General features: G+C 39.6%; 4 protein-coding genes across 4 annotated transcripts; all 4 read left to right on the top strand.

Annotated features, from left to right (window-relative positions):
* Positions 1-1319: 1319 nt before the first annotated feature.
* Positions 1320-1907, top strand: LOC308101522 (cell division control protein 42 homolog; the record flags this gene model as incomplete). The annotated part of the gene is made up of 1 exon (XM_080450941.1): positions 1320-1907. One exon carries the CDS (start codon positions 1320-1322, stop codon positions 1905-1907), a length of 588 nt encoding a protein of 195 aa, XP_080307067.1.
* Positions 1908-6919: 5012 nt separating this feature from the next.
* On the top strand, positions 6920-7507 carry LOC308101521 (cell division control protein 42 homolog; the record flags this gene model as incomplete). Its single annotated transcript, XM_080450940.1, has 1 exon — positions 6920-7507. One exon carries the CDS (start codon positions 6920-6922, stop codon positions 7505-7507), a length of 588 nt encoding a protein of 195 aa, XP_080307066.1.
* A 3005-nt stretch (positions 7508-10512) lies between these two features.
* LOC308101520 (cell division control protein 42 homolog) lies at positions 10513-11112 on the top strand (the record flags this gene model as incomplete). The annotated part of the gene is made up of 1 exon (XM_080450939.1): positions 10513-11112. One exon carries the CDS (start codon positions 10513-10515, stop codon positions 11110-11112), a length of 600 nt encoding a protein of 199 aa, XP_080307065.1.
* An 8646-nt stretch (positions 11113-19758) lies between these two features.
* LOC308101519 (cell division control protein 42 homolog) lies at positions 19759-20136 on the top strand (the record flags this gene model as incomplete). Its single annotated transcript, XM_080450938.1, has 1 exon — positions 19759-20136. One exon carries the CDS (start codon positions 19759-19761, stop codon positions 20134-20136), a length of 378 nt encoding a protein of 125 aa, XP_080307064.1.
* Positions 20137-25016: the final 4880 nt, after the last annotated feature.

Here is a 25016-nt window from a genome sequence, read left to right as displayed (position 1 = left end):
TCATGTTCTTCCATGACAACTCTCTCCAAAGGAGCTAGAAGTGGTGGATAGTACACTACATATATTCAGCCATTTTATCATTCTTACAGTATATTTGCTTTATATGCATGCACAGAGAGGGGAAGAGAAGGGGAGAGGAGGGAAGAGGAAAGGAGAAAAGGTGAGATGAGGTCGAGAGGGAGGAGAGCGTCAAGTATGAGAAAGTTTGTCTTGTGTTTTCACCAGAGAGAGGTTAATGCAATGATTATCAACATCATACTCTTTATTCATCGACTTTAAAATCAATCTTCCCAACTACACCCTGCATGCGCTAAGCACATGTTCACCTCCCCCCCAATCACTAAATCCACCCTAGTGTGCTTCATTGACTATATGCTCTGATGTCAATATTGTTGTGCGTGCAAATTAACATGTTATATGACCTGTTTATATTTTATGATTATGACATAGCAGGCTCTTTAAGCAACTCTGACAGCAACATAGATGACATCACATACCTGTGACTTTGGAGGTGGGTAGAGGAAAAGACAGCCAATCAGGAGGTTCACCTGTTGAGTATCAGTCTGAATGGTTTATCTATTTCTAGTGGTTGATTGAAAATAGATCTCGTCTAATTCATGTTCTGGTATCGCCGGTGATCTGATCTGATCATGTTAATCTTGGGTTGATCTTCAAAAGGAAAGGCTGCTGATTGCTTTCCATCAGCCAGGCTTTCCTACACACTAATCAATCACACCATCATTCCCTCAACAAGGTGGTCCGTTTAAATACATCTCTCTCCTACACTACACTAGATCACTGCTTCACTTGCTGCCATACTCTGCTGCTGCTGCTGCTGCTGACTAAGCTTGGCTGTATTCCAGTGTTCCTGACTGATCTTCAACCCCCATTTCCAGGTATGATACAGATCTCTAACCAAAATATATATTTAAAATGTGATTTGTTTTGTCGCTAGGGATGGATGGTAAAATGTATAAATGCTGTAACTGAGAAACAAATGTAAAAGACTAAAACGGATGCAAATAAGGATGTTAACTTAACACTGTTGAAAGTGTTAAATATAAGTAAAATAAAATACAAATAAGTGTTAAATAAAATAAAAATATAAGTACTTTGATGAAACAGTATTTACAGTTTCATCAAAATGTTTTATTGAAAAATGTAAAGGAAAAAAAACATATTCCATTGTGGTCCTTTGTAGATTTGTAATGAGGAAATGTGTCTTGGTCGTGATCTTTTTCAGGGGCACAACAACGCAGAGGATTAAACACATTGAAATTATCTTCAAGGAGAACAGTGGATTTTGAACGAGGACAACAATGCAGAGCATCAAGTGTGTTTTAGTTGGAGATGGCTCAGTGGGTAAATCTAGTCTTTTAGTCACCTACGTGACGGACACATTTCCCCACAACACTTGCCCAACAGTTTTTGATTATCATTCAAAACTGGCAACGATTGGCGGTGGACAATACAACCTCCAATTACACGATGCTTCAGGGGTTGAAGACTATGACAGCCTACGCCCGATCATGTACCCTGGAGCAGATGTGATTCTGGTGTGTTTCTCTGTCGTTTATCCCACTTCATTTGAAAACATCAAAGAAAAGTGGATGCCTGAGATCAAGCACTTCTGTCCAGGGTGCCCCTACCTGCTGGTGGGCCTGCGGACCGACCTGAGGGACGACCCCTCCACCGTGGAGACACTAGCCAGGAGGAGAGAGAAGCCCATCACTCCAGAGAGAGCAGAGGAACTGGCGCGCCACCTGAACGCTGTCGCATACGTTGAGTGTTCTGCTCTCACTAAGGAAGGTGTACAGCATGTATTTGACCAGGTGGTTTCAGCAGCTCTGCAGGGTCACTCTAAGTCTAAGCCCAAAAAGAGGCCCTGCAAATGTGAGCTGATGTGACTCCTTACACTTTTTCTTTGGAACAGTATTTAATAGTGCACTGTGTTTGTTTAAACAGCATTCAGAGACTGTAACCCTACTTTTCTTTTTAAAAGTATTGTACGTTCCAGAAGTGTTGCTGTTTGACAAGTGGATCAAGTTTAGATTTCCAGCTCACTTCCATAATATCCTTCTTATTTTGTTGTTTATCTAGATGCTATAGGCTATATTTTCAAATCAAGGATGTGTCTCCAATACTAATACTAATCTTATGTACAACAATTTAAACAAATCAAGCCCTTCCTGACAGTTGGTGCTGCTAGGACATACCTACATTGTATGATTTTATTCCACATTGATTATTGTTTTTCAAACTTGTCATTCACATGATGACACTTAAGAACAGCTAAGAGATATAAGACAAAAGTATTCGACAAAAAGTCACTGTCTTAAAATAATGTTAATTTGTTTTGACAATTTTAAGGTTTTTAAATAAATGTGTCATATACAAAACATTACATGGACTATGACTTACGCCTCTTGGGAAAAGAAAGTATAGGCTGGAACAACCTAATAAACAAATATACAAATATAAGAGAATGTCCACCATTCAGACTAAAATCAAAGAATGTCTGTGACTATTTTATTTTATTGTTTTATTATATATATGTATATTGTTTTATTTTATAGGTACAGTAGGCAAACTTATCTTTGTTAATGTTTTTTTTTTTTTTCATTTTATAACACACATATTCTTTACCCAATCTGTGTTTTTTCTTTTATTATGTATTATGTTGCTGATATCTGGTTTTATTGTTATACGTTAGGGACACTGGATGAAAATGCATTTGCATCCTTGCTAAATCCAGAATAATTACACTGTCTGCATCATGTATCTATTGTTCTTATTATACGCTGTCCCTCCCAAATAAACGAATAAAGTAAAGTGTACCAACAATTTTGGACAATCATTCATTATTGGCGATGATTGGTGGTGAACATTACCACCTTCAACTATGGGAAGGTTCAGGGATGAGTGAATATGACACAAGTACTTGTGCATCCTGGGAAAGATGTGGTTCTGCTCTGTTTCTCTGTTGCTAAATCCACTTCATTTGAAAACATCAAAGAAAGGTGGATACCTGAGATCTACCATTACTCTCCAGGGTGCCCCATTGGTCATAGAAGTGTTGGTGTTTGACAGGTGGAAACACCAGAATTATTATTCTGCTGGTTTGGGGGTGTTTTGTCACCCAAAGCAGTATTTGAATGAAGACTTTTGGAATTAAAGTTTATTAGTTAAAGTAGGCCTGATTGATTGATTGATTGAAGTACTTTATCTAGAAAGACATGGAAACAGAAGCCTACATGGAAGTACAATTCACACTACACGGTCCTCTAAACTGGATCGCTCATAAAAGCACAATGGCTTATTTAAAATGAGATCCCCAAGCACTCAAATCATGATGACATTTAAGAAAACAGACAGATATACACTACTATGCAGAACATCATACAATCAGCTTACAGGTTACTGGTATGAAAAACAAGAAATATGTACAATAAACAGTTCGAGGAGGGGCGGGGCGGGGGACGGGGGACAGAGGGGCTTAGGTTAAGACTTTAACAGAGGCCAGTTTGGAATTGCAGCCTCCTGAAGGTGTTTTTTTAGGGCAGTCTTGAAAGTGAGTGGGGTTTTACACTGCTTTACTCCTTTATTCCTTTGTTTGTGCCAAATCTGGGTTGGACATGATGAGTGGAGCTGCCTCTGGTGTTGTGATGGTGGACTTCATTTACGTTTTTGAAGAACTTTGACAGGTACATGGGTATCCCAATGTTGTGGTGTATCTTGTAGACCAGGCACGGTGAGCAGGCCTCCAAATAGCAGAAAAATAAAATAATAAAACATAGAGAAATAAAATACAAGAAATGAAAGTTTTATATAATATAATGCAAGTGATATACCTCCAGCCATAGCTCAGTTTCACCTACTTATACCTACATACAAACATACATACTTACATACTCAATCCCCCACATACATATAAAGATCCTTCACAGAATATCCATTTTCATAACCCATTTAGACCTGAGGCCGATTCTAAAAACGCCTTCTAAATCCTGAAGTTTTCTGAAAAACATATGTATTAAAAAATTACAACAAATGTATGTTGCTATATACTGTACATAGCAACAAGAACCCCAAAAGAGGCTTCCCGCCCAAAATGGGATAATATCCTTTTCAACCAGTATTTATAAAATGTATCCATACAGAGTCTTACAGAGAATGTGAGTGTCTCCATTCTGTATATGTTTTGTACAGTGACTGCACTTCCCCTTTGTTGGCGGGGTTTTGTCCAGCCACTTCCTGGTAATTGCCTTCTTGCTGGCTATAGTGGCTACTAATAGACCCCTTAACAGACGACGTCACACTGGTTGCAAGCGTCATACTGGTTGCAAAGGAAACCCATTCTGTCATGTCTCGCTAGGACGCGCCTCACAAGCCAACACACACGAGGATGTTGAATGAACTGAAACCAGCGCTCCCCGAAACAATATGTTGGGAATTGATTGCATGAAACAATCACCTGTGTGTCCAGTCTCAATGTTAGTACACAAATAATTGGTCTATAAAGAATAAAACAGAGTTAGAACTTCACTTGTAGGTACAGTTGAAATATGGATTGTGGTTGAAGGAGGTTGTGTGAGAAGTACTGTAGATTCAACTGGAATATCTTGTCTACTGCATAGCGTTAGTGCAGGACTGAGGTCTTTGTAGTTGTATAAATGTGGAAACTCCATTCCTATTGCATTACATAAATGTTGATGACAATAAACATTTAAGATAAATGCCATAACAATCCAATTTTCAGTTTATAGCCATTTGACATCATGCAGATGTTTTTAAAATGTCCCTCATGTCAAACCTTCCACAAAGTTTCATTAACTTACAGACCTTTTTCATGAGAAGCCAGCCATGCCCACTGCCACGCACCCTTTAGCCAATTGGTGTGAAAACTTAAGGTGAGACAAGTAAGTTCAGCTGATGGCAACAATATCAATGGTCAGGAAACAGTCATTTCTGACCTTGGCTATTAGCTAAGGTACAACAATGTCACATGATGACAAACTGCATCATCATTTAAACATCTTCAAGTAGAATGATCCAAGACATGAATACAAACTGTCACTGGCAGGTAGCTGAATCATCTTGTAGGTAAACAAGGGAACCAGGAGACCTGGTACTAACAGACCCCTAGTGGTTGAAAGATCAGAGCACTACGTCACGCTAAGCTTGGCCAATCAAGAAGAGGACAGAAGACAGACCTCTTTTATGCCCATGTATGGAGAAGAATGTTTGGAGAGGGGGACAGACAAAGCCACATGTAGGCCCGACCCCCTGGGTCTGGCAAAAATCACACCCAGTGTGAAGTGAGCGGTGCTATTTATGAGCGAAGTTTTAAGTTAATTTCATCATGTGTCTCGCTAGCCAATCACAGCACGTCCTGCAAAGATAAGTATTCAGACCCTTTGCTGTGACACTTGTGTATTTGCACCGCTCGGTGCTCAAAAACAACAGTGGTCATCACAGTGATGGAAGCTCACTTAAAAAGAAAAAGTATTGTTTTTGAAGTGAGTGGTGCTATTTATGAGTTATTAATTTCATCACGCGTCTCGCTAAGCCAATCACAGTACGTCACAGCCAATCAGCCAATCACAGTACAGCGAAAGAAAAACTTTCGCGACGGAAAGAAAAACTTTCGCCACGGATAGGTCCCAAACCCACTTATAAGAGCGGCTACACCGCTCAAAAAAAAAAAAAAAATGTGTGTATATGTATGTATATATATATATATATATATATGTATTGACTTTAAAATCTTCCCAACTACACCCTGCATGTGCTAAGCACGTGTTCACCTCCGACCCGATCACCAAATCCACCCTAGTGTGCTTCATTAATTGACTATGCTCTGATGTCAATTTTGTTGTGATGTGCAATTTAACATGTTATATGACCTGTTTATATTTTATGACAGAACAGGCTCTTTAAGCCACTCTGACAGCAACATAGATGACATCACATGCCTGTGACTTTGGAGGTGGGTAGAGGAAAAGACAGCCAATAAGGAGGTTCACCTGTTGAGTATCAGTCTGTTTATCTATTTCTAGTGGTTGATTGAAAATAGATCTCGTCTATTTCATTTTCTGCTATCGCCGGTGATCTGATCTGATCATGTTAATGTTGGGTTGATTATTCTTCAAAAGGAAACAGTCTGCTGATTGCTTTAAATCAGCCACAAACCAATCACACCATCATTCCCTCAACAAGGTGGTTCGTTTAAATACGTCTCTCTCCTACACTACACTAGATCACTGCTTCAATTGCTGCCACACTCTGCGGCTGCTGCTGCTGCTGCTGCTGCTGCTGCTGCTGCTGCTGCTGCTGCTGCAGCTGCTGCTGCTGCTGCTGACAAGCTTGGCATTATTCCATTTGTTGCAGTAAATGGTTAAATCTACTTTGACATGAGTGTTCCTGACTGAACTGATCTTCAACCCCCATTTCCAGGTATGATAAGGTCTCTCTAACCAAAATATATATTTAAAATGTGCTTTGTTTTGTCGCTAGGGATGGTAAAAAATGTATAAATGCTGTAACTGAGAAACAAATGTAACTTAACACTGTTGAAAGTGTTAAATATAAGTAAAATAAAATACAAATAAGTGTTAAATAAAATAAAAATACAAGTACTTTGATGAAACAGTATACAGTTTCATGAATGTTTTATTGAAAAATGTTAAAGAAAAAATACTTTATTAGTCAGAAATGTAAAACAGCCCATGGTACAGTAAGACATTAAGGCTAAAAGGATAACATAAAAAAGTCCTGGGGATTTGTTTCCATTGTCGTCCGATTTGTAATGAGGAAACGTGTCTCGTTGTGATCTTTTTCAGGGGTTACAACAACGCAGAGGATTAAACACATTGAAATTATCTTCAAGGAGAACAGTGGATTTTGAACGAGGACAACAATGCAGAGCATCAAGTGTGCTTTAGTTGGAGATATGTTAGTAGGTATATCTAGTCTTTTAGTCACCTACGTGACGGACACATTTCCCCACAACACTTGCCCAACAGTTTATGAGAAACATTATAAACTGGCAACGATTGGCGGTGGACAATACAACCTCCAATTGTACGAAGCTTCAAGGAGTGAAGACTATGACAGGCTACGCCCGCTTATATACTCTGGAGCAGATGTGGTTCTGGTGTGTTTCTCTGTCGTTTATCCCACTTCATTTGAAAACATCAAACAAAAGTGGATACCTGAGATCAAGAACTTATGTCCAGGATGCCCCTACCTGCTGGTGGGCCTGCGGACCGATCTGAGGGACGACCCCTCCACCGTGGAGAAACTAGCCAGGAGGAGAGAGAAGCCCATCACTCCAGAGAGAGCAGAGGAACTGGCCCGCCACCTGAACGCTGTCGCATACGTTGAGTGTTCTGCTCTCACTAAGGAAGGTGTACAGCATGTATTTGACCAGGTGGTTTCAGCAGCTCTGAAGGGTCACTCTAAGTCTAAGCCCAAAAGGAGGCCCTGCAAATGTGAGCTGATGTGACTCCTTACACTTTTTCTTTGGAACAGTATCTAATGTGTTTGTTTAAACAGCATTCAGAGACTGTAACCCTACTTTTCTTTTTTAAAGTATTGTACGTTCCAGAAGTGTTGCTGTTTGACAAGTGGATCAAGTTTAGATTTCCAGCTCTTCCATAACTTCCATAATATCCTTCTTATTTTGTTGTTTATCTAGATGCTATAGGCTATATTTTCAAATCAAGGATGTCTCCAATACTAATACTAATCTTATGTACAACAATTTAAACAAATCAAGCCCTTCCTGACAGTTGGTGCTGCTAGGACATACCTACATTGTATGATTTTATTCCACATTGATTATTGTTTTTCAAACTTGTCATTCACATGTGTGATGACACTTAAGAACAGCTATAAGACAGAAGGTATTCGACAAAAAGCCACTGTCTTAAAACAATGTTAATTTGTTTTTGACAATTTTAAGGTTTTTAAATAAATGTGTCATAACTGCCTCCTCTTGGGAACTCATGTAAAGAAAGACTGATAGTGGCATTGGCACTAGCGCTGCCACCAGAGGGGACTGTGAGGTGCAGTTTAGACACACTTCCTTTGCTCAAAATGTACAGTTCAGGGAAGCATACGAATATAAGAGAATGTCCACCATTAAGACTGAAATCAAAGAATGTCTGTGACAATTTTATAGGTAGGCAAACTTATCATTGTTCATGTTTTTGTTGTATTTCATTTTATAACACAGATATTGTTCACCCAATCTGTGATTTTGTCTTTTATTATGTGTTATGTTGCTGCTATCTGGTTTTATTGTTATATGTCAGGGACACTGGATGAAAATGTGCCTCCTTGCTAAATCCAACATAATTACACTGTCTGCATTATGTATCTATTGTTCTTATTATACGCTGTCCCTCCCAAATAAACAAATAAAGTAAAGTCTACCAAACATTTTGGACAATCATTCATTAATGGCGATGATTGGTGGTGAACATTACCACCTTCAACTATTAGTTCATGAGCCAGAGCCCCAAAATTGAGTCATGATTATCAAATCGGTTAGCTTAGTGGTAGTTATCATGCGTTGAATATGTGGACCCCTATATTGTCACAGGATAAGTCACCAGTGCCGACGCACGTCATGCGTGGCCCCTAATAAAACCCACAAATGCATCATTGTCCCTATAGGCTATGCACTTTGTGCTCGCTTGGTCCCCTACAAATCACACATTGTTATTTACATAAAGGACTAGTAACTTTGGATCAACAAAATACATTTTTATAACTTTTTTTTAAAATACTTTATTTTTATTCTTTTTCTTTTTAGAACAAGCAGGTCAGCTTGGGCATCAATAAAATGGGTACATTTCAGGTGTTTTTAACACTCATTATATTACGGGCTATTCAGTCCAGAAGAGAGGGATCCTATTAAAACAACATCAGTCCAGAATAAAGTGGTCAGCCATTGTATTATTGCATTTTCTCCAGCAATTCTGGGATTCCGCTGTACCGTTCTGTGAGTACTTTCTTTTCGGAGTAATACAGAACCTAATCATGTTCTTCCATGAAAGCTCTCTCCAAAGACCAGAGCTAGAAGTGGTGGATAGTACACTACATATATTCAGCCATTTTATAATTCTTACAGTATCTTTGCTTTATATGCATGCACAGAGAGGGGAAGAGAAGGGGTTCAAGGGGAGAGGAGGGAGGAGGAAAGGAGAAAAGGTGAGATGAGGTCGAGAGTGAGGAGAGGATCAAGTATGAGAAAGTTTGTCTTGTGTTTTCACCAGAGAGAGGTTAATGCAATGATTATCAACATCATACTCTTTATTCATTGACTTTAAAATCTTCCCAACTACATCCTGCATGCGCTAAGCACGTGTTCACCTCTCACCCAATCACCAAATCAACCCTAGTGTGCGTCATTAATTGACTACAGTATATGCTCTGATGGTTTATCTATTTCTAGTGGTTGATTGAAAATAGATCTGGTCTATTTCATTTTCTGGCATCGCCGGTGATCTGATCTGATCATGTTAATCTGGTGTTGATTGTTCTTCAAAAGGAAACAGTCTGCTGATTGCTTTCAATCATCCACGCTTTCCTACACACTAATCAATCACACCATCATTCCCTCAACAAGGCGATCCGTTTAAATACGTCTCTCTCCTACACTACACTAGATCACTGCTTCACTTGCTGCCACACTCTGCTGCTGCTCCTGACAAAGCTTGGCTGTATTCCATTCGTTGCAATAAATAGTAAAATCTACTTTGACGTGAGTGTTCCTGACTGAACTGATCTTCAACCCCCCATTTCCAGGTATGATACGGTCTCTCAAACCAAAATGTATATTTAAAATGTGATTTGTTTTGTCCAGGGACGTGCTGGCCACTGGGAAATGTGGGACAATTCCAGAAAGGCCTGTCCATTCCAGGCCAACCAGGCCGGCCGTTTTAATTTACGTTGGCCGCACAATTTACGGGCCTCTCTATCTGAGATTCCCATGTTGAATTAGGGGCCCAGCACGTCCCTGGTTTTGTCGTTAGGGATGGTAAAAATGTATAAATGCTGTAACTGAGAAACAAATGTAAAAGAGTAAAACTGTTGCAAATAAGGATGTTAACTTAACACTGTTGAAAGTGTTAAATATAAGTAAAATAAAATACAAATATAAGTGTTAAATAAAATATATATATAAGTACTTTGATGAAACAGTATTTACAGTTTCATGAAAATGTTTTATTGAACAATGTAAAAGAAAATATATATATATGTTTTCCCCCAATTGATTACTTTATTAGTCATAAATGTAAAACAGCCCATGATGAAGACATTAAGGCTAAAAGGATAACATAAAAAAGTCCTGGGGATTTGTTTCCATTGTGGTCCTTTGTAGATTTGTAATGAGGAAATGTGTCTCGGTTGTGATCTTTTTCAGGGACTACAACAACGCAGAGGATTAAACACATTGAAATTATCTTCAAGGAGAACAGTGGATTTTGAACGAGGACAACAATGCAGAGCATCAAGTGTGTTTTAGTTGGAGATATCTTTGTAGGTAAATCTAGTCTTTTAGTCACCTACGTGACGGACACATTTCCCCACAACACTTGCCTAACAGTTTTTGATAATCATTCAACATTTTTGAAAAAAACAATTGGTGGTGAACAATACAACCTCCAATTACACGAAGCTTCAGGGAGTGAAGACTATGACAGGATACGCACGATCATGTACCCTGGAACAGATGTGGTTCTGGTGTGTTTCTCTGTCGTTTATCCCACTTCATTTGAAAACATCAAAGAAAGGTGGATACCTGAGATCACAAAACGCTGTCCAGGATGCCCCTACCTGCTGGTGGGCCTGCAGACCGATCTGAGAGACGACCCCTCCACCGTGGAGACACTAGCCAGGACGAGAGAGAAGCCCATCACTCCAGAGAGAGCAGAGGAACTGGCCCGCCACCTGAACGCTGTCGCATACGTTGAGTGTTCTGCTCTCACTAAGGAAGGTGTACAGCATGTATTTGACCAGCTGGTTTCAGCAGCTCTGCAGGGTCACTCTAAGTCTAAGTCTAAGCCCAAAAAGAGGCGCAGCAGATGTGAGCTGATGTGACTCCTTACACTTTTTCTTTGGAACAGTATTTAATACTGCTCTGTGTTTGTTTAAACAGCAAACTGTATCTTTGTTAATGTTTTCGTTATATTTCATTTTATAACACACATATTCTTTACCCAATGTGTGTTTTTTCTTTTATTATGTATTATGTTGCTGCTATCTGGTTTTATTGTTATACGTTAGGACACTGGATGAAAATTTGCATCCTTGCTAAATCCAGAATAACTACGCTGTCTGCATCATGTATCTATTGTTCTTATTATACGCTGTCCCTCCCAATTAAACAAATACAGTATAAAGTCTACCAACAATTTTGGACAATCATTCATTAATGGCGATGATTTGGTGGTGAACATTACCACCTTCAACTATGGGAAGGTTCAGGGATGAGTGAATATGACACAAGTACTTGTCCATCCCGGTACAGATGTGGTTCTGCTCTGTTTCTCTGTTGCTAAATCCACTTCATTAGAAAACATCAAAGAAAGGTGGATACCTGAGATCGACCATTACTGTCCAGGGTGCCCCATTGGTCATAGAAGTGTTGGCGTCTTACAGAGTCTTACACAGAATGGAGTGTCTCCATTCTGTATGTTTTGTACAGTAACTATCCACTTCCCCTTTGTTGGCGGGGTTTTGTCCAGCCACTTCCTGGTAATTGCCTTCTTGCTGGTTAGTGGCTAACAATAATATTTTAAGAAGGTACTTATCCAGGGTGTTAATTTGGTTGGTATTTTACTCAGGTAAATATTGGTAAAATTACACTAATAGGTTGATATCTGATACAATGTCTTGCCAGTAGGTTTGGATTGCTGGACAATCCCAGAATAAAGTTGTCAGCCATTGTATTATTGCATTTTCTCCAGCAATTCCATGATTCCCGTGTAAGTGGTGGATAGTAAGTACTACATATATTCAGCCATTTTATAATTCTTACAGTATATTTGCTGTACTGTATATGCATGCACAGAGAGGGGAAGAGAAGGGGAGAGGAGGGAAGAGGAAAGGAGAAAAGGTGAGGTGTGGTGAGATTGAGGTGAGATGAGGTTGAGAGGGAGGAGAGGATCAAGGATGAGAAAGTTTGTCTTGTGTTTCCACTAGAGAGATGTTATTTAGGCTATAATTATGCACATCATACTCTTTATTCATTGACTTACAGATCTTACCAGCTACACCCCGCATGCGCTAAGCACGTGTTCACCTCCCCCCCATCACTAAATCCACCCTAGTGTGCTTCATTAATTGACTATATGCTCTGGTGTCAATATTGTTGTGATGTGCAATTTAACATGTTATATGACCTGTTTATATTTTATGGCATAGCAGGCTCTTTAAGCCACTCTGACAGCAACATAGATGACATCCCATACCTGTGACTTTGGAGGTGGGTAGAGGAAAAGACAGCCAATCGGGTCATCAGGAGGTTCACCTGTTGAGTATCAGATTGTTCTTGGGAGACAGAGCCTGCTTGTGAAATAGCCTACTGACAGTCTGAATGGTTTATCTATTTCTAGTGGCTGATTGAAAATAGATTCATGTTCTGGAAACGCCGTGATCTGATCATGTTCATCTTGGGTTGATTGTTCTTCAGAAGGAAACAGTCTGCTGATTGCTTTCCATCAGCCAGGCTTTCCTACACACCAATCACACCTCATTCCGTCATCAAGACGGTCTGCTTAAATACGTCTCCCTCCTACACTACACTAGATCACTGCTTCAATTGCTGCCACACTCTGCTGCTAACAAAGCTTGGCTGGATTCCATTTGTTGCAATAAATAGTTAAATCTACTTTGACGTGAGTTTTCCTGACTGAACTGATCTTCAACCCCCATTTCCAGGTATGATACAGATCTCTAACCAAAATATATATATAAATCTGATTTGTTTTGTTGCTAGGGATGGTAAAAATGTATAAATGCTGTATCTGAGAAACAAATGTAAAAGAGTAAAACTGTTGCAAATAAGGATGTTAACTTAACACTGTTGAAAGTGTTAAATATAAGTAAAATAAAATACCAAATACAAATATAAGTGTTAAATAAAAGAAAATATAAGTATTTTGATGAAACAGTATTTATAGTTTCATGAAAATGTTTTATTGAAAAATGTAAAAGAAAAAGAACATTCCCCCCCCCCCCCCCTGATTGAATACTTTATTAGTCAGACATGTAAAATAGCCCATGATTCAGTAAGACATGAAGGCTAAAGGATAACATAAAAAAGTTCTGGGGATTTGTTTCCATTGTGGTCCTTTTTGTTTTGATTTGTAATGAGGAAACGTGTCTCGGTCGTGATCTTTTTCAGGAGTTACAACAACGCAGAGGATTAAACACATTGAAATCGTCTTCAAGGAGAACAGTGGATTTTGAACGAGGACAACAATGCAGAGCATCAAGTGTGTTTTAGTTGGAGATATGTTAGTAGGTATAACTTGTCTTTTAGTCACCTACGTGACAGACACATTTCCCCACGACACTTACCTAACAGTTTTTGATAATCATTCAAAACTGGCAACGATTGGCGGTGAACAATACAACCTCCAATTATACGAAACTTCAGGGGCTGAAGACTATGACAGGCTACGCACGATCATGTACCCTGGAGCAGATGTGGCTCTGGTGTGCTTCTCTGTCGCCCTCTTCATTTGAAAACGTCATAGAAAAGTGGATACCTGAGATCAAGCACAACTGTCCAGGGTGCCCCTACCTGCTGGTGGGCCTGCAGACCGATCTGAGGAACGACCCCTACCAGAAGCCCATCCCTCCAGAAAGAGCAGAGGAACTGGCCCGCCACCTGAACGCTGTCGCATACGTTGAGTGTTCTGCTCTCACTAAGGAAGGTGTACAGCATGTATTTGACCAGCTGGTTTCAGCAGCTCTGCAGCCCAAAAAGAGGCGCAGCAGATGTGAGCTGCTGTGACCCCTTACACTACTACACCCCCTACACTACTTACTTACTTGCTTGCTTTGGAACAGACCAGTATACTGCACTGTGTTTGTGTAAACAGCCTGTAGCCCTGCAAAACTAAAAGAATAAAAACAAGTTGAACAAAGAACAAATTGTTCAAGAAGTGTTGCTGTTTGACAAGTGGATCAAGGTTGGATTTCCAGCTCACTTCCATAATATCCTTTTTATTTTGTTTTTTATCTAGATGCTATAGGCTACCTTTTCAAATCAAGGATGTGTCTCTCTCCAATACTAATTTTATGTACAACAATTTAAACAAATCAAGCCCTTCCTGACAGTTGGTGCTGCTAGGACATACCAGTATGATTTGATCTAATATTGATTATTGTTTTCCAAACGTGTCATTCACATGTGTGATGGCACTTAAGAAAATTATTCATTATACGCTTTTCCTCCCAAATAAAGTAAAGACTACCAACAATTTTGGACAATCATTCATCAGCGTCAATGATTGGTGGAGAAAGAGATAAATCATGTTTTTTGCTTTAGAACAGTATTTAATACTTTATGGTGTTTAACTCATTTCAGTACAAAACTCTAACCCTGCTAAACTAAAAGAATTAAGAAAAATAAGTATGCACAGCATCATGTCCCCCCTGGATTCCTAGGGAGAAGAGGGGGAAGGAGGAGGTTGGGGTGGAGGAGGATGAACTTGAAAGCCCGAACGAGCCGATCTACAAGCACAGTAGTCTCGACCCATGTTTGGTCTGTTGTGGAGCAGAACAAACAGGTGTAGAGAGATCACAGGTGTATTTATACTGTGGTGACTGCAACAAGGATTGGCTGAGGTGAGCAGAGGCAGGTGTAGTGGATAGGGGTGATTATGAATGGGGCGTGGCTAATGAGTGAAGGTACTGTAGGTGTGGTAGACAGGGAAGCGATTGAGGACGGGGAGTGGCTGTGATAAGCAGAGGGTGGTCTCCACTCCTGAACCTACGTTGTATACAACTACATTACATTCTCTGCAGCAATGTCTTGATAGAAATAAAGCACTAACTTCCCAGCAGGCCTGGAATTTCGTAATTTTAGGGGCAAGGCCGCTTGGCCTTTGGTGTTGTCCATTTTCTTTAGGGCACAAAGGCCAAATGCCAGGGCAGGAAGGCCATCAAATAAAATAAGATTTTATTCCATTGTAATAATGTATTGGATTTAAGGGTTAAGAAATAATGTAAAGGAGTCCGTTTTAAACTCTACAGCAGAGAAATCAGAGATCAGGTGGTGTAGTTTTACATTGTGGCCACTAGATGGTGCACATTAACCACATTTAATAAGAAATTATACAAATAAGGAATAAAACAGAGCTAGAACTTCACTTGTAAGTACAGTTGAAATATGGATTGTGGTTGAAGGAGGTCGTGTAAAAAGTACTGCAGAATCAACTGGAATAGCTTGTCTACTGCATAGCGTTAGTGCAGGACTGAGGTCTTTGTAGTTGTATAAATGTGGAAATTCCATTTCTATTGCATTACATAAATGTTGATGACAATAAAATGTTTAGATAAATGCCATAACAATCCAATGTTTCAGTTTATAACCATTTGAGATCACAGATGTTTTTGAAATGTCCCTCATGTCAAACTTTCCACAAAGTTTCATTAACTTACAGACCTTTGCCATGCCATGCCCACTGCCACGCCGCCTTTAGCCAATTATTGGTGTGAAAACTCAGTGGAATCAATTCAGCGAAAGCTAAGGTGTGACAAGTTCACCTGATGGCAACAATATCAATGGTCAGGAAACAGTCATTTCTAACCTTGGCTATTAGCTAAGGTCAATGTCACATGACAAACTGCGTCATCATTTAAACATCTTCAAGTAGAATTATCCAAGACATGAATACATCTTGTAGGTAAAAAATAAATATATATATATATATATATATATATATATATATATATATATGTGTGTGACAGCCGGAAGGTAGACGGAACCCGGGAGCAGTATGGGTTGGCGCCCCAGCCTGCGTCTTCTGTGAGGAAGAAGGCCAACAAACCCACGGTGAGGCCTTTTAGGAGGGCCTTTCAGGCAAGCCGCAAGTGGAGCCTCCAGTGCCACCACGGCCCAAGACACCATCACGCCGGAGTGAAATGTTTGGAGCGGGGGAGTCTGGTGCAACGCTCAGGTCCTGGACCTTGTGAGACGAAGGAAGGGCCCGGACAGGAGGCCATCCACAGAGCCTAGTCCCTCCACGTGCCAGAGCCTCCCCCGGTCCCGGCAGAGTAGTTCCGGAGAAGCGGACTGAGGGGCCCTGTCTTTCCCTAAAAGGACTGACCGTGGGTAGCTACTGGGACGTAAGTCGGGGCTTGATCAACCCCCGGCTGGTTCACCTGGGCGAGGGTGTATCACACAACAAACAATGGCATGAAAGTGAAATTACTCACTTTAATATCTAAATGATAAAATCACAATCTTTAAAATCACTAGAGGTGTGCGTAGTTTGATACAACTTAGGTTAACCTTTCAAATGCAGTGTCATCCTTCTACGTAAGTTAAGTTCACATGGTCAGAGATTAGAACAGAGACAAATAAGGTTATTTATTCACTATGGGGATCTTACTGAACACTTTCTTTCTCTTTCAGTTCATCATAGAGGCAAGGCCTGTTCCAGCTGAGATGCGGATTGACTTGAAACAAATACAGGTTTTGGTAGTTACCTTGCCATGATGTAAATCCAAATACTGGCAAGATATCTTCAATATGTTGCTCCATTGATTAGAATATTGATATTCCACAATAGTATCCTCATTGACTTACAGCTCTCAAAGTAACTCTTTTAGCACATAAACAAACATACAAATCTGTGTAATCAAAGGCATTTGAGGTTTGAGGTTGTGTGAAATTGTGTGTTTCAATCCTAGGGATAGGTTGAGGGTTATTTCTCATATACATCCAAGCTGTCAGACAGTTCTGAGAATTGACACATGACTGCAATGAGGTTTAGTAACAATCTATTTGTTATCTATCTTACTACATTCTATGAATGCCACATAAACTACATTTGTAATATTCCATTGTGGGGTGATTACCTGGTGAATCTCATTGACCAAGAAACATTAGTGACATCACATACTTGCATACATGCTCACATGTGACATATGGAGTGGAGAGTGGAGACAGTACTGTGGGTTGGCCTGGATGTGTGTAGAGGGAAAGACAGCCAATTAGGAAGTCAGGCAGTTCACCCGTTGAGCAAAAAAAGAGCCTGCTTGTGAAATACTGACAATCTGAATGTCACAAGTGTGTGACACAGATTTATGTCACAAGCGTGATCTTTCTTCTCCTTTTTTCAGGTACTGTGTGATTTTTATCTCTAACCATTAGCCTAATATAAACACAACGGTCGAAATAATAGCGTTGACGTTCACTCACTGTGAGTAGTTTACATAATATACTTTGTAATTTTGCTGTTAACTCATTTGTTTGTGATTTGTTTTGTGGCTAGGAATGGTAAAATGGATAAATGCTGTAACTGAACTGATGCCAATGTGAAAGGGATTAAAGTAAACCACTGTAAAATAGAAGTACTTTGATGAACATGATTCACATGATTCATGGAAAAGTTTTTATTGAAGAATGTTTTGAAAAAAACATAAAAACATTTGGTAACATTTGCCTATTGAGGAAATGTGTCACGGTTGTGATCTTTTTCAGGGTTACAACAGAAGCATAAGGCCAGCACGAAGGAACAAACACATGAAACGATCTTCACATGAGAACAGGGGATTTTGAACAGGGACAAACATGCAGGCCATTAAGTGTGTCTTCGTTGGCGATTGCCAAGTGGGTATATCAAAGCTTTTAGTCACCTACACGACTGACGAATATCCCACTGAATGGATAATAACGACCATGGACACCTATTCAGCAACGGCACTGATTGACGGTGAAGCTTACAACCTTCAGCTATTTGAAGGTTCAAGGATGGATGAATACGAGAGGCTACGGCTACTTATGTACCCTGGTACAGATGTGGCGCTGCTCTGTTTCTCTGTTGTTCAACCCACTTCATTTGGAATCCCCCTGTATTTGTCAAAATACTTCCAAAACGTAAATGAAGTCCACGATCATAACACCAGAGGCAGCCAGACTGATCATGTTCAACACAGATTTGGCACAAACAAGGGAATGAACTCCTTCTCATGCTATACAACAAAAATGTGGAATGCCCTACCCAAAGGAGTAAAGGAGTGTAAAACCCTACTCACTTTCAAAACTGCCCTAAAGAATCACCTTCAGGAGGCTGCAATTCCAAACTGGTCTTAACCTAATCATGTTCTTCCATGACAACTCTCTCCAAAGGAGCTAGAAGTGGTGGATAGTACACTACATATATTCAGCCATTTTATCATTCTTACAGTATATTTGCTTTATATGCATGCACAGAGAGGGGAAGAGAAGGGGAGAGGAGGGAAGAGGAAAGGAGATCAATCTTCCCAACTACACCCTGCATGCGCTAAGCACATGTTCACCTCCGCCCAATCACCAAATCAACCCTAGTGTGCTTCATTAATTGACTATATGCTCTGATGTCAATATTGTTGTGATGTGCAATTTAACATGTTATATGACCTGTTTATATTTTATGATTATGACATAGCAGGCTCTTTAAGTCACTCTGACAGCAACATAGATGACATCACATACCTGTGACTTTGGAGGTGGGTAGAGGAAAAGACAGCCAATCAGGAGGTTTACCTGTTGAGTATCAGTCTGAGTCGTTTATCTATTTTTAGTGGTTGATTGAAAATAGATCTCGTCTAATTCATGTTCTGGTATCGCCGGTGATCTGATCTGATCATGTTAATCTTGGGTTAATCTTCAAAAGGAAAGGCTGCTGATCGCTTTCCATCAGCCAGGCTTTCCTACACACTAATCAATCACACCATCATTCCCTCAACAAGGTGGTCCGTTTAAATACATCTCTCTCCTACACTACACTAGATCACTGCTTCACTTGCTGCCATACTCTGCTGCTGCTGCTGACAAAGCTTGGCTGTATTCCAGTGTTCCTGACTGAACTGATCTTCAACCCCCATTTCCAGGTATGATACAGATCTCTAACCAAAATATATATTTAAAATGTGATTTGTTTTGTCGCTAGGGATGGATGGTAAAATGTATAAATGCTGTAACTGAGAAACAAATGTAAAAGACTAAAACGGATGCAAATAAGGATGTTAACTTAACACTGTTGAAAGTGTTAAATATAAGTAAAATAAAATACAAATAAGTGTTAAATAAAATAAAAATATAAGTACTTTGATGAAACAGTATTTACAGTTTCATCAAAATGTTTTATTGAAAAATGTAAAGGAAAAAAAACATATTCCATTGTGGTCCTTTGTAGATTTGTAATGAGGAAATGTGTCTTGGTCGTGATCTTTTTCAGGGGCACAACAACGCAGAGGATTAAACACATTGAAATTATCTTCAAGGAGAACAGTGGATTTTGAACGAGGACAACAATGCAGAGCATCAAGTGTGTTTTAGTTGGAGATGGCTCAGTGGGTAAATCTAGTCTTGTAGTCACCTACGTGACTGACACATTTCCCCACAACACTTGCCCAACAGTTTTTGATAATCATTCAAAACTGGCAACGATTGGCGGTGGACAATACGACCTCCAATTACACGATGCTTCAGGGGTTGAAGACTATGACAGCCTACGCCCGATCATGTACCCTGGAACAGATGTGGTTCTGGTGTGTTTCTCTGTCGTTTATCCCACTTCATTTGAAAACATCAAAGAAAAGTGGATGCCTGAGATCAAGCACTTCTGTCCAGGGTGCCCCTACCTGCTGGTGGGCCTGCGGACCGATCTGAGGGACGACCCCTCCACCGTGGAGACACTAGCCAGGAGGAGAGAGAAGCCCATCACTCCAGAGAGAGCAGAGGAACTGGCGCGCCACCTGAACGCTGTCGCATACGTTGAGTGTTCTGCTCTCACTAAGGAAGGTGTACAGCATGTATTTGACCAGGTGGTTTCAGCAGCTTTGAAGGGTCACTCTAAGTCTAAGCCCAAAAAGAGGCCCTGCAAATGTGAGCTGATGTGACTCCTTACACTTTTTCTTTGGAACAGTATTTGACACACTCACCGCCAAAGGGGAGAATTCTCCCCTTTGGCGGTTCAGACCATTGACTGAAAAGGGGAGAATTCTCCCCTTTGGCAGTGAGTGTGTTAATAGTGCACTGTGTTTGTTTAAACAGCATTCAGAGACTGTAACCCTACTTTTCTTTTTAAAAGTATTGTACGTTCCAGAAGTGCTGCTGTTTGACAAGTGGATCAAGTTTAGATTTCCAGCTCACTTCCATAATATCCTTCTTATTTTGTTGTTTATCTAGATGCTATAGGCTATATTTTCAAATCAAGGATGTGTCTCCAATACTAATACTAATCTTATGTACAACAATTTAAACAAATCAAGCCCTTCCTGACAGTTGGTGCTGCTAGGACATACCTACATTGTATGATTTTATTCCACATTGATTATTGTTTTTCAAACTTGTCATTCACATGATGACACTTAAGAACAGCTAAGAGATATAAGACAAAAGTATTCGACAAAAAGTCACTGTCTTAAAATAATGTTAATTTGTTTTGACAATTTTAAGGTTTTTAAATAAATGTGTCATATACAAAACATTACATGGACTATGACTTACGCCTCTTGGGAAAAGAAAGTATAGGCTGGAACAACCTAATAAACAAATATACAAATATAAGAGAATGTCCACCATTCAGACTAAAATCAAAGAATGTCTGTGACTATTTTATTTTATTGTTTTATTATATATATGTATATTGTTTTATTTTATAGGTACAGTAGGCAAACTTATCTTTGTTAATGTTTTTTTTTTATTTCATTTTATAACACATATTCTTTACCCAATCTGTGTTTTTTCTTTTATTATGTATTATGTTGCTGATTTCTGGTTTTATTGTTATACGTTAGGGACACTGGATGAAAATGCATTTGCATCCTTGCTAAATCCAGAATAATTACACTGTCTGCATCATGTATCTATTGTTCTTATTATACGCTGTCCCTCCCAAATAAACGAATAAAGTAAAGTGTACCAACAATTTTGGACAATCATTCATTATTGGCGATGATTGGTGGTGAACATTACCACCTTCAACTATGGGAAGGTTCAGGGATGAGTGAATATGACACAAGTACTTGTGCATCCTGGGAAAGATGTGGTTCTGCTCTGTTTCTCTGTTGCTAAATCCACTTCATTTGAAAACATCAAAGAAAGGTGGATACCTGAGATCTACCATTACTCTCCAGGGTGCCCCATTGGTCATAGAAGTGTTGGTGTTTGACAGGTGGAAACACCAGAATTATTATTCTGCTGGTTTGGGGGTGTTTTGTCACCCAAAGCAGTATTTGAATGAAGACTTTTGGAATTAAAGTTTATTAGTTAAAGTAGGCCTGATTGATTGATTGATTGAAGTACTTTATCTAGAAAGACATGGAAACAGAAGCCTACATGGAAGTACAATTCACACTACACGGTCCTCTAAACTGGATCGCTCATAAAAGCACAATGGCTTATTTAAAATGAGATCCCCAAGCACTCAAATCATGATGACATTTAAGAAAACAGACAGATATACACTACTATGCAGAACATCATACAATCAGCTTACAGGTTACTGGTATGAAAAACAAGAAATATGTACAATAAACAGTTCGAGGAGGGGCGGGGCGGGGGACGGGGGACAGAGGGGCTTAGGTTAAGACTTTAACAGAGGCCAGTTTGGAATTGCAGCCTCCTGAAGGTGTTTTTTTAGGGCAGTCTTGAAAGTGAGTGGGGTTTTACACTGCTTTACTCCTTTATTCCTTTGTTTGTGCCAAATCTGGGTTGGACATGATGAGTGGAGCTGCCTCTGGTGTTGTGATGGTGGACTTCATTTACGTTTTTGAAGAACTTTGACAGGTACATGGGTATCCCAATGTTGTGGTGTATCTTGTAGACCAGGCACGGTGAGCAGGCCTCCAAATAGCAGAAAAATAAAATAATAAAACATAGAGAAATAAAATACAAGAAATGAAAGTTTTATATAATATAATGCAAGTGATATACCTCCAGCCATAGCTCAGTTTCACCTACTTATACCTACATACAAACATACATACTTACATACTCAATCCCCCACATACATATAAAGATCCTTCACAGAATATCCATTTTCATAACCCATTTAGACCTGAGGCCGATTCTAAAAACGCCTTCTAAATCCTGAAGTTTTCTGAAAAACATATGTATTAAAAAATTACAACAAATGTATGTTGCTATATACTGTACATAGCAACAAGAACCCCAAAAGAGGCTTCCCGCCCAAAATGGGATAATATCCTTTTCAACCAGTATTTATAAAATGTATCCATACAGAGTCTTACAGAGAATGTGAGTGTCTCCATTCTGTATATGTTTTGTACAGTGACTGTCCACTTCCCCTTTGTTGGCGGGGTTTTGTCCAGCCACTTCCTGGTAATTGCCTTCTTGCTGGCTATAGTGGCTACTAATAGACCCCTTAACAGACGACGTCACACTGGTTGCAAGCGTCATACTGGTTGCAAAGGAAACCCATTCTGTCATGTCTCGCTAGGACGCGCCTCACAAGCCAACACACACGAGGATGTTGAATGAACTGAAACCAGCGCTCCCCGAAACAATATGTTGGGAATTGATTGCATGAAACAATCACCTGTGTGTCCAGTCTCAATGTTAGTACACAAATAATTGGTCTATAAAGAATAAAACAGAGTTAGAACTTCACTTGTAGGTACAGTTGAAATATGGATTGTGGTTGAAGGAGGTTGTGTGAGAAGTACTGTAGATTCAACTGGAATATCTTGTCTACTGCATAGCGTTAGTGCAGGACTGAGGTCTTTGTAGTTGTATAAATGTGGAAACTCCATTCCTATTGCATTACATAAATGTTGATGACAATAAACATTTAAGATAAATGCCATAACAATCCAATTTTCAGTTTATAGCCATTTGACATCATGCAGATGTTTTTAAAATGTCCCTCATGTCAAACCTTCCACAAAGTTTCATTAACTTACAGACCTTTTTCATGAGAAGCCAGCCATGCCCACTGCCACGCACCCTTTAGCCAATTGGTGTGAAAACTTAAGGTGAGACAAGTAAGTTCAGCTGATGGCAACAATATCAATGGTCAGGAAACAGTCATTTCTGACCTTGGCTATTAGCTAAGGTACAACAATGTCACATGATGACAAACTGCATCATCATTTAAACATCTTCAAGTAGAATGATCCAAGACATGAATACAAACTGTCACTGGCAGGTAGCTGAATCATCTTGTAGGTAAACAAGGGAACCAGGAGACCTGGTACTAACAGACCCCTAGTGGTTGAAAGATCAGAGCACTACGTCACGCTAAGCTTGGCCAATCAAGAAGAGGACAGAAGACAGACCTCTTTTATGCCCATGTATGGAGAAGAATGTTTGGAGAGGGGGACAGACAAAGCCACATGTAGGCCCGACCCCCTGGGTCTGGCAAAAATCACACCCAGTGTGAAGTGAGCGGTGCTATTTATGAGCGAAGTTTTAAGTTAATTTCATCATGTGTCTCGCTAGCCAATCACAGCACGTCCTGCAAAGATAAGTATTCAGACCCTTTGCTGTGACACTTGTGTATTTGCACCGCTCGGTGCTCAAAAACAACAGTGGTCATCACAGTGATGGAAGCTCACTTAAAAAGAAAAAGTATTGTTTTTGAAGTGAGTGGTGCTATTTATGAGTTATTAATTTCATCACGCGTCTCGCTAAGCCAATCACAGTACGTCACAGCCAATCAGCCAATCACAGTACAGCGAAAGAAAAATTTTCGCGACGGAAAGAAAAACTTTCGCCACGGATAGGTCCCAAACCCACTTATAAGAGCGGCTACACCGCTCAAAAAAAAAGAAAATGTGTGTATATGTATGTATATATATATATATATATATATATATGTATTGACTTTAAAATCTTCCCAACTACACCCTGCATGTGCTAAGCACGTGTTCACCTCCGACCCGATCACCAAATCCACCCTAGTGTGCTTCATTAATTGACTATGCTCTGATGTCAATTTTGTTGTGATGTGCAATTTAACATGTTATATGACCTGTTTATATTTTATGACAGAACAGGCTCTTTAAGCCACTCTGACAGCAACATAGATGACATCACATGCCTGTGACTTTGGAGGTGGGTAGAGGAAAAGACAGCCAATAAGGAGGTTCACCTGTTGAGTATCAGTCTGTTTATCTATTTCTAGTGGTTGATTGAAAATAGATCTCGTCTATTTCATTTTCTGCTATCGCCGGTGATCTGATCTGATCATGTTAATGTTGGGTTGATTATTCTTCAAAAGGAAACAGTCTGCTGATTGCTTTAAATCAGCCACAAACCAATCACACCATCATTCCCTCAACAAGGTGGTTCGTTTAAATACGTCTCTCTCCTACACTACACTAGATCACTGCTTCAATTGCTGCCACACTCTGCGGCTGCTGCTGCTGCTGCTGCTGCTGCTGCTGCTGCTGCTGACAAGCTTGGCATTATTCCATTTGTTGCAGTAAATGGTTAAATCTACTTTGACATGAGTGTTCCTGACTGAACTGATCTTCAACCCCCATTTCCAGGTATGATAAGGTCTCTCTAACCAAAATATATATTTAAAATGTGCTTTGTTTTGTCGCTAGGGATGGTAAAAAATGTATAAATGCTGTAACTGAGAAACAAATGTAACTTAACACTGTTGAAAGTGTTAAATATAAGTAAAATAAAATACAAATAAGTGTTAAATAAAATAAAAATACAAGTACTTTGATGAAACAGTATACAGTTTCATGAATGTTTTATTGAAAAATGTTAAAGAAAAAATACTTTATTAGTCAGAAATGTA

This window comes from Gymnoscopelus braueri (genome assembly GCF_963280865.1).
Source record: "Gymnoscopelus braueri genome assembly, chromosome: 15".
In the NCBI taxonomy this organism is placed as follows: Eukaryota; Metazoa; Chordata; class Actinopteri; order Myctophiformes; family Myctophidae; genus Gymnoscopelus; species Gymnoscopelus braueri.
This window is presented reverse-complemented; position numbering and strand designations above follow the sequence as displayed.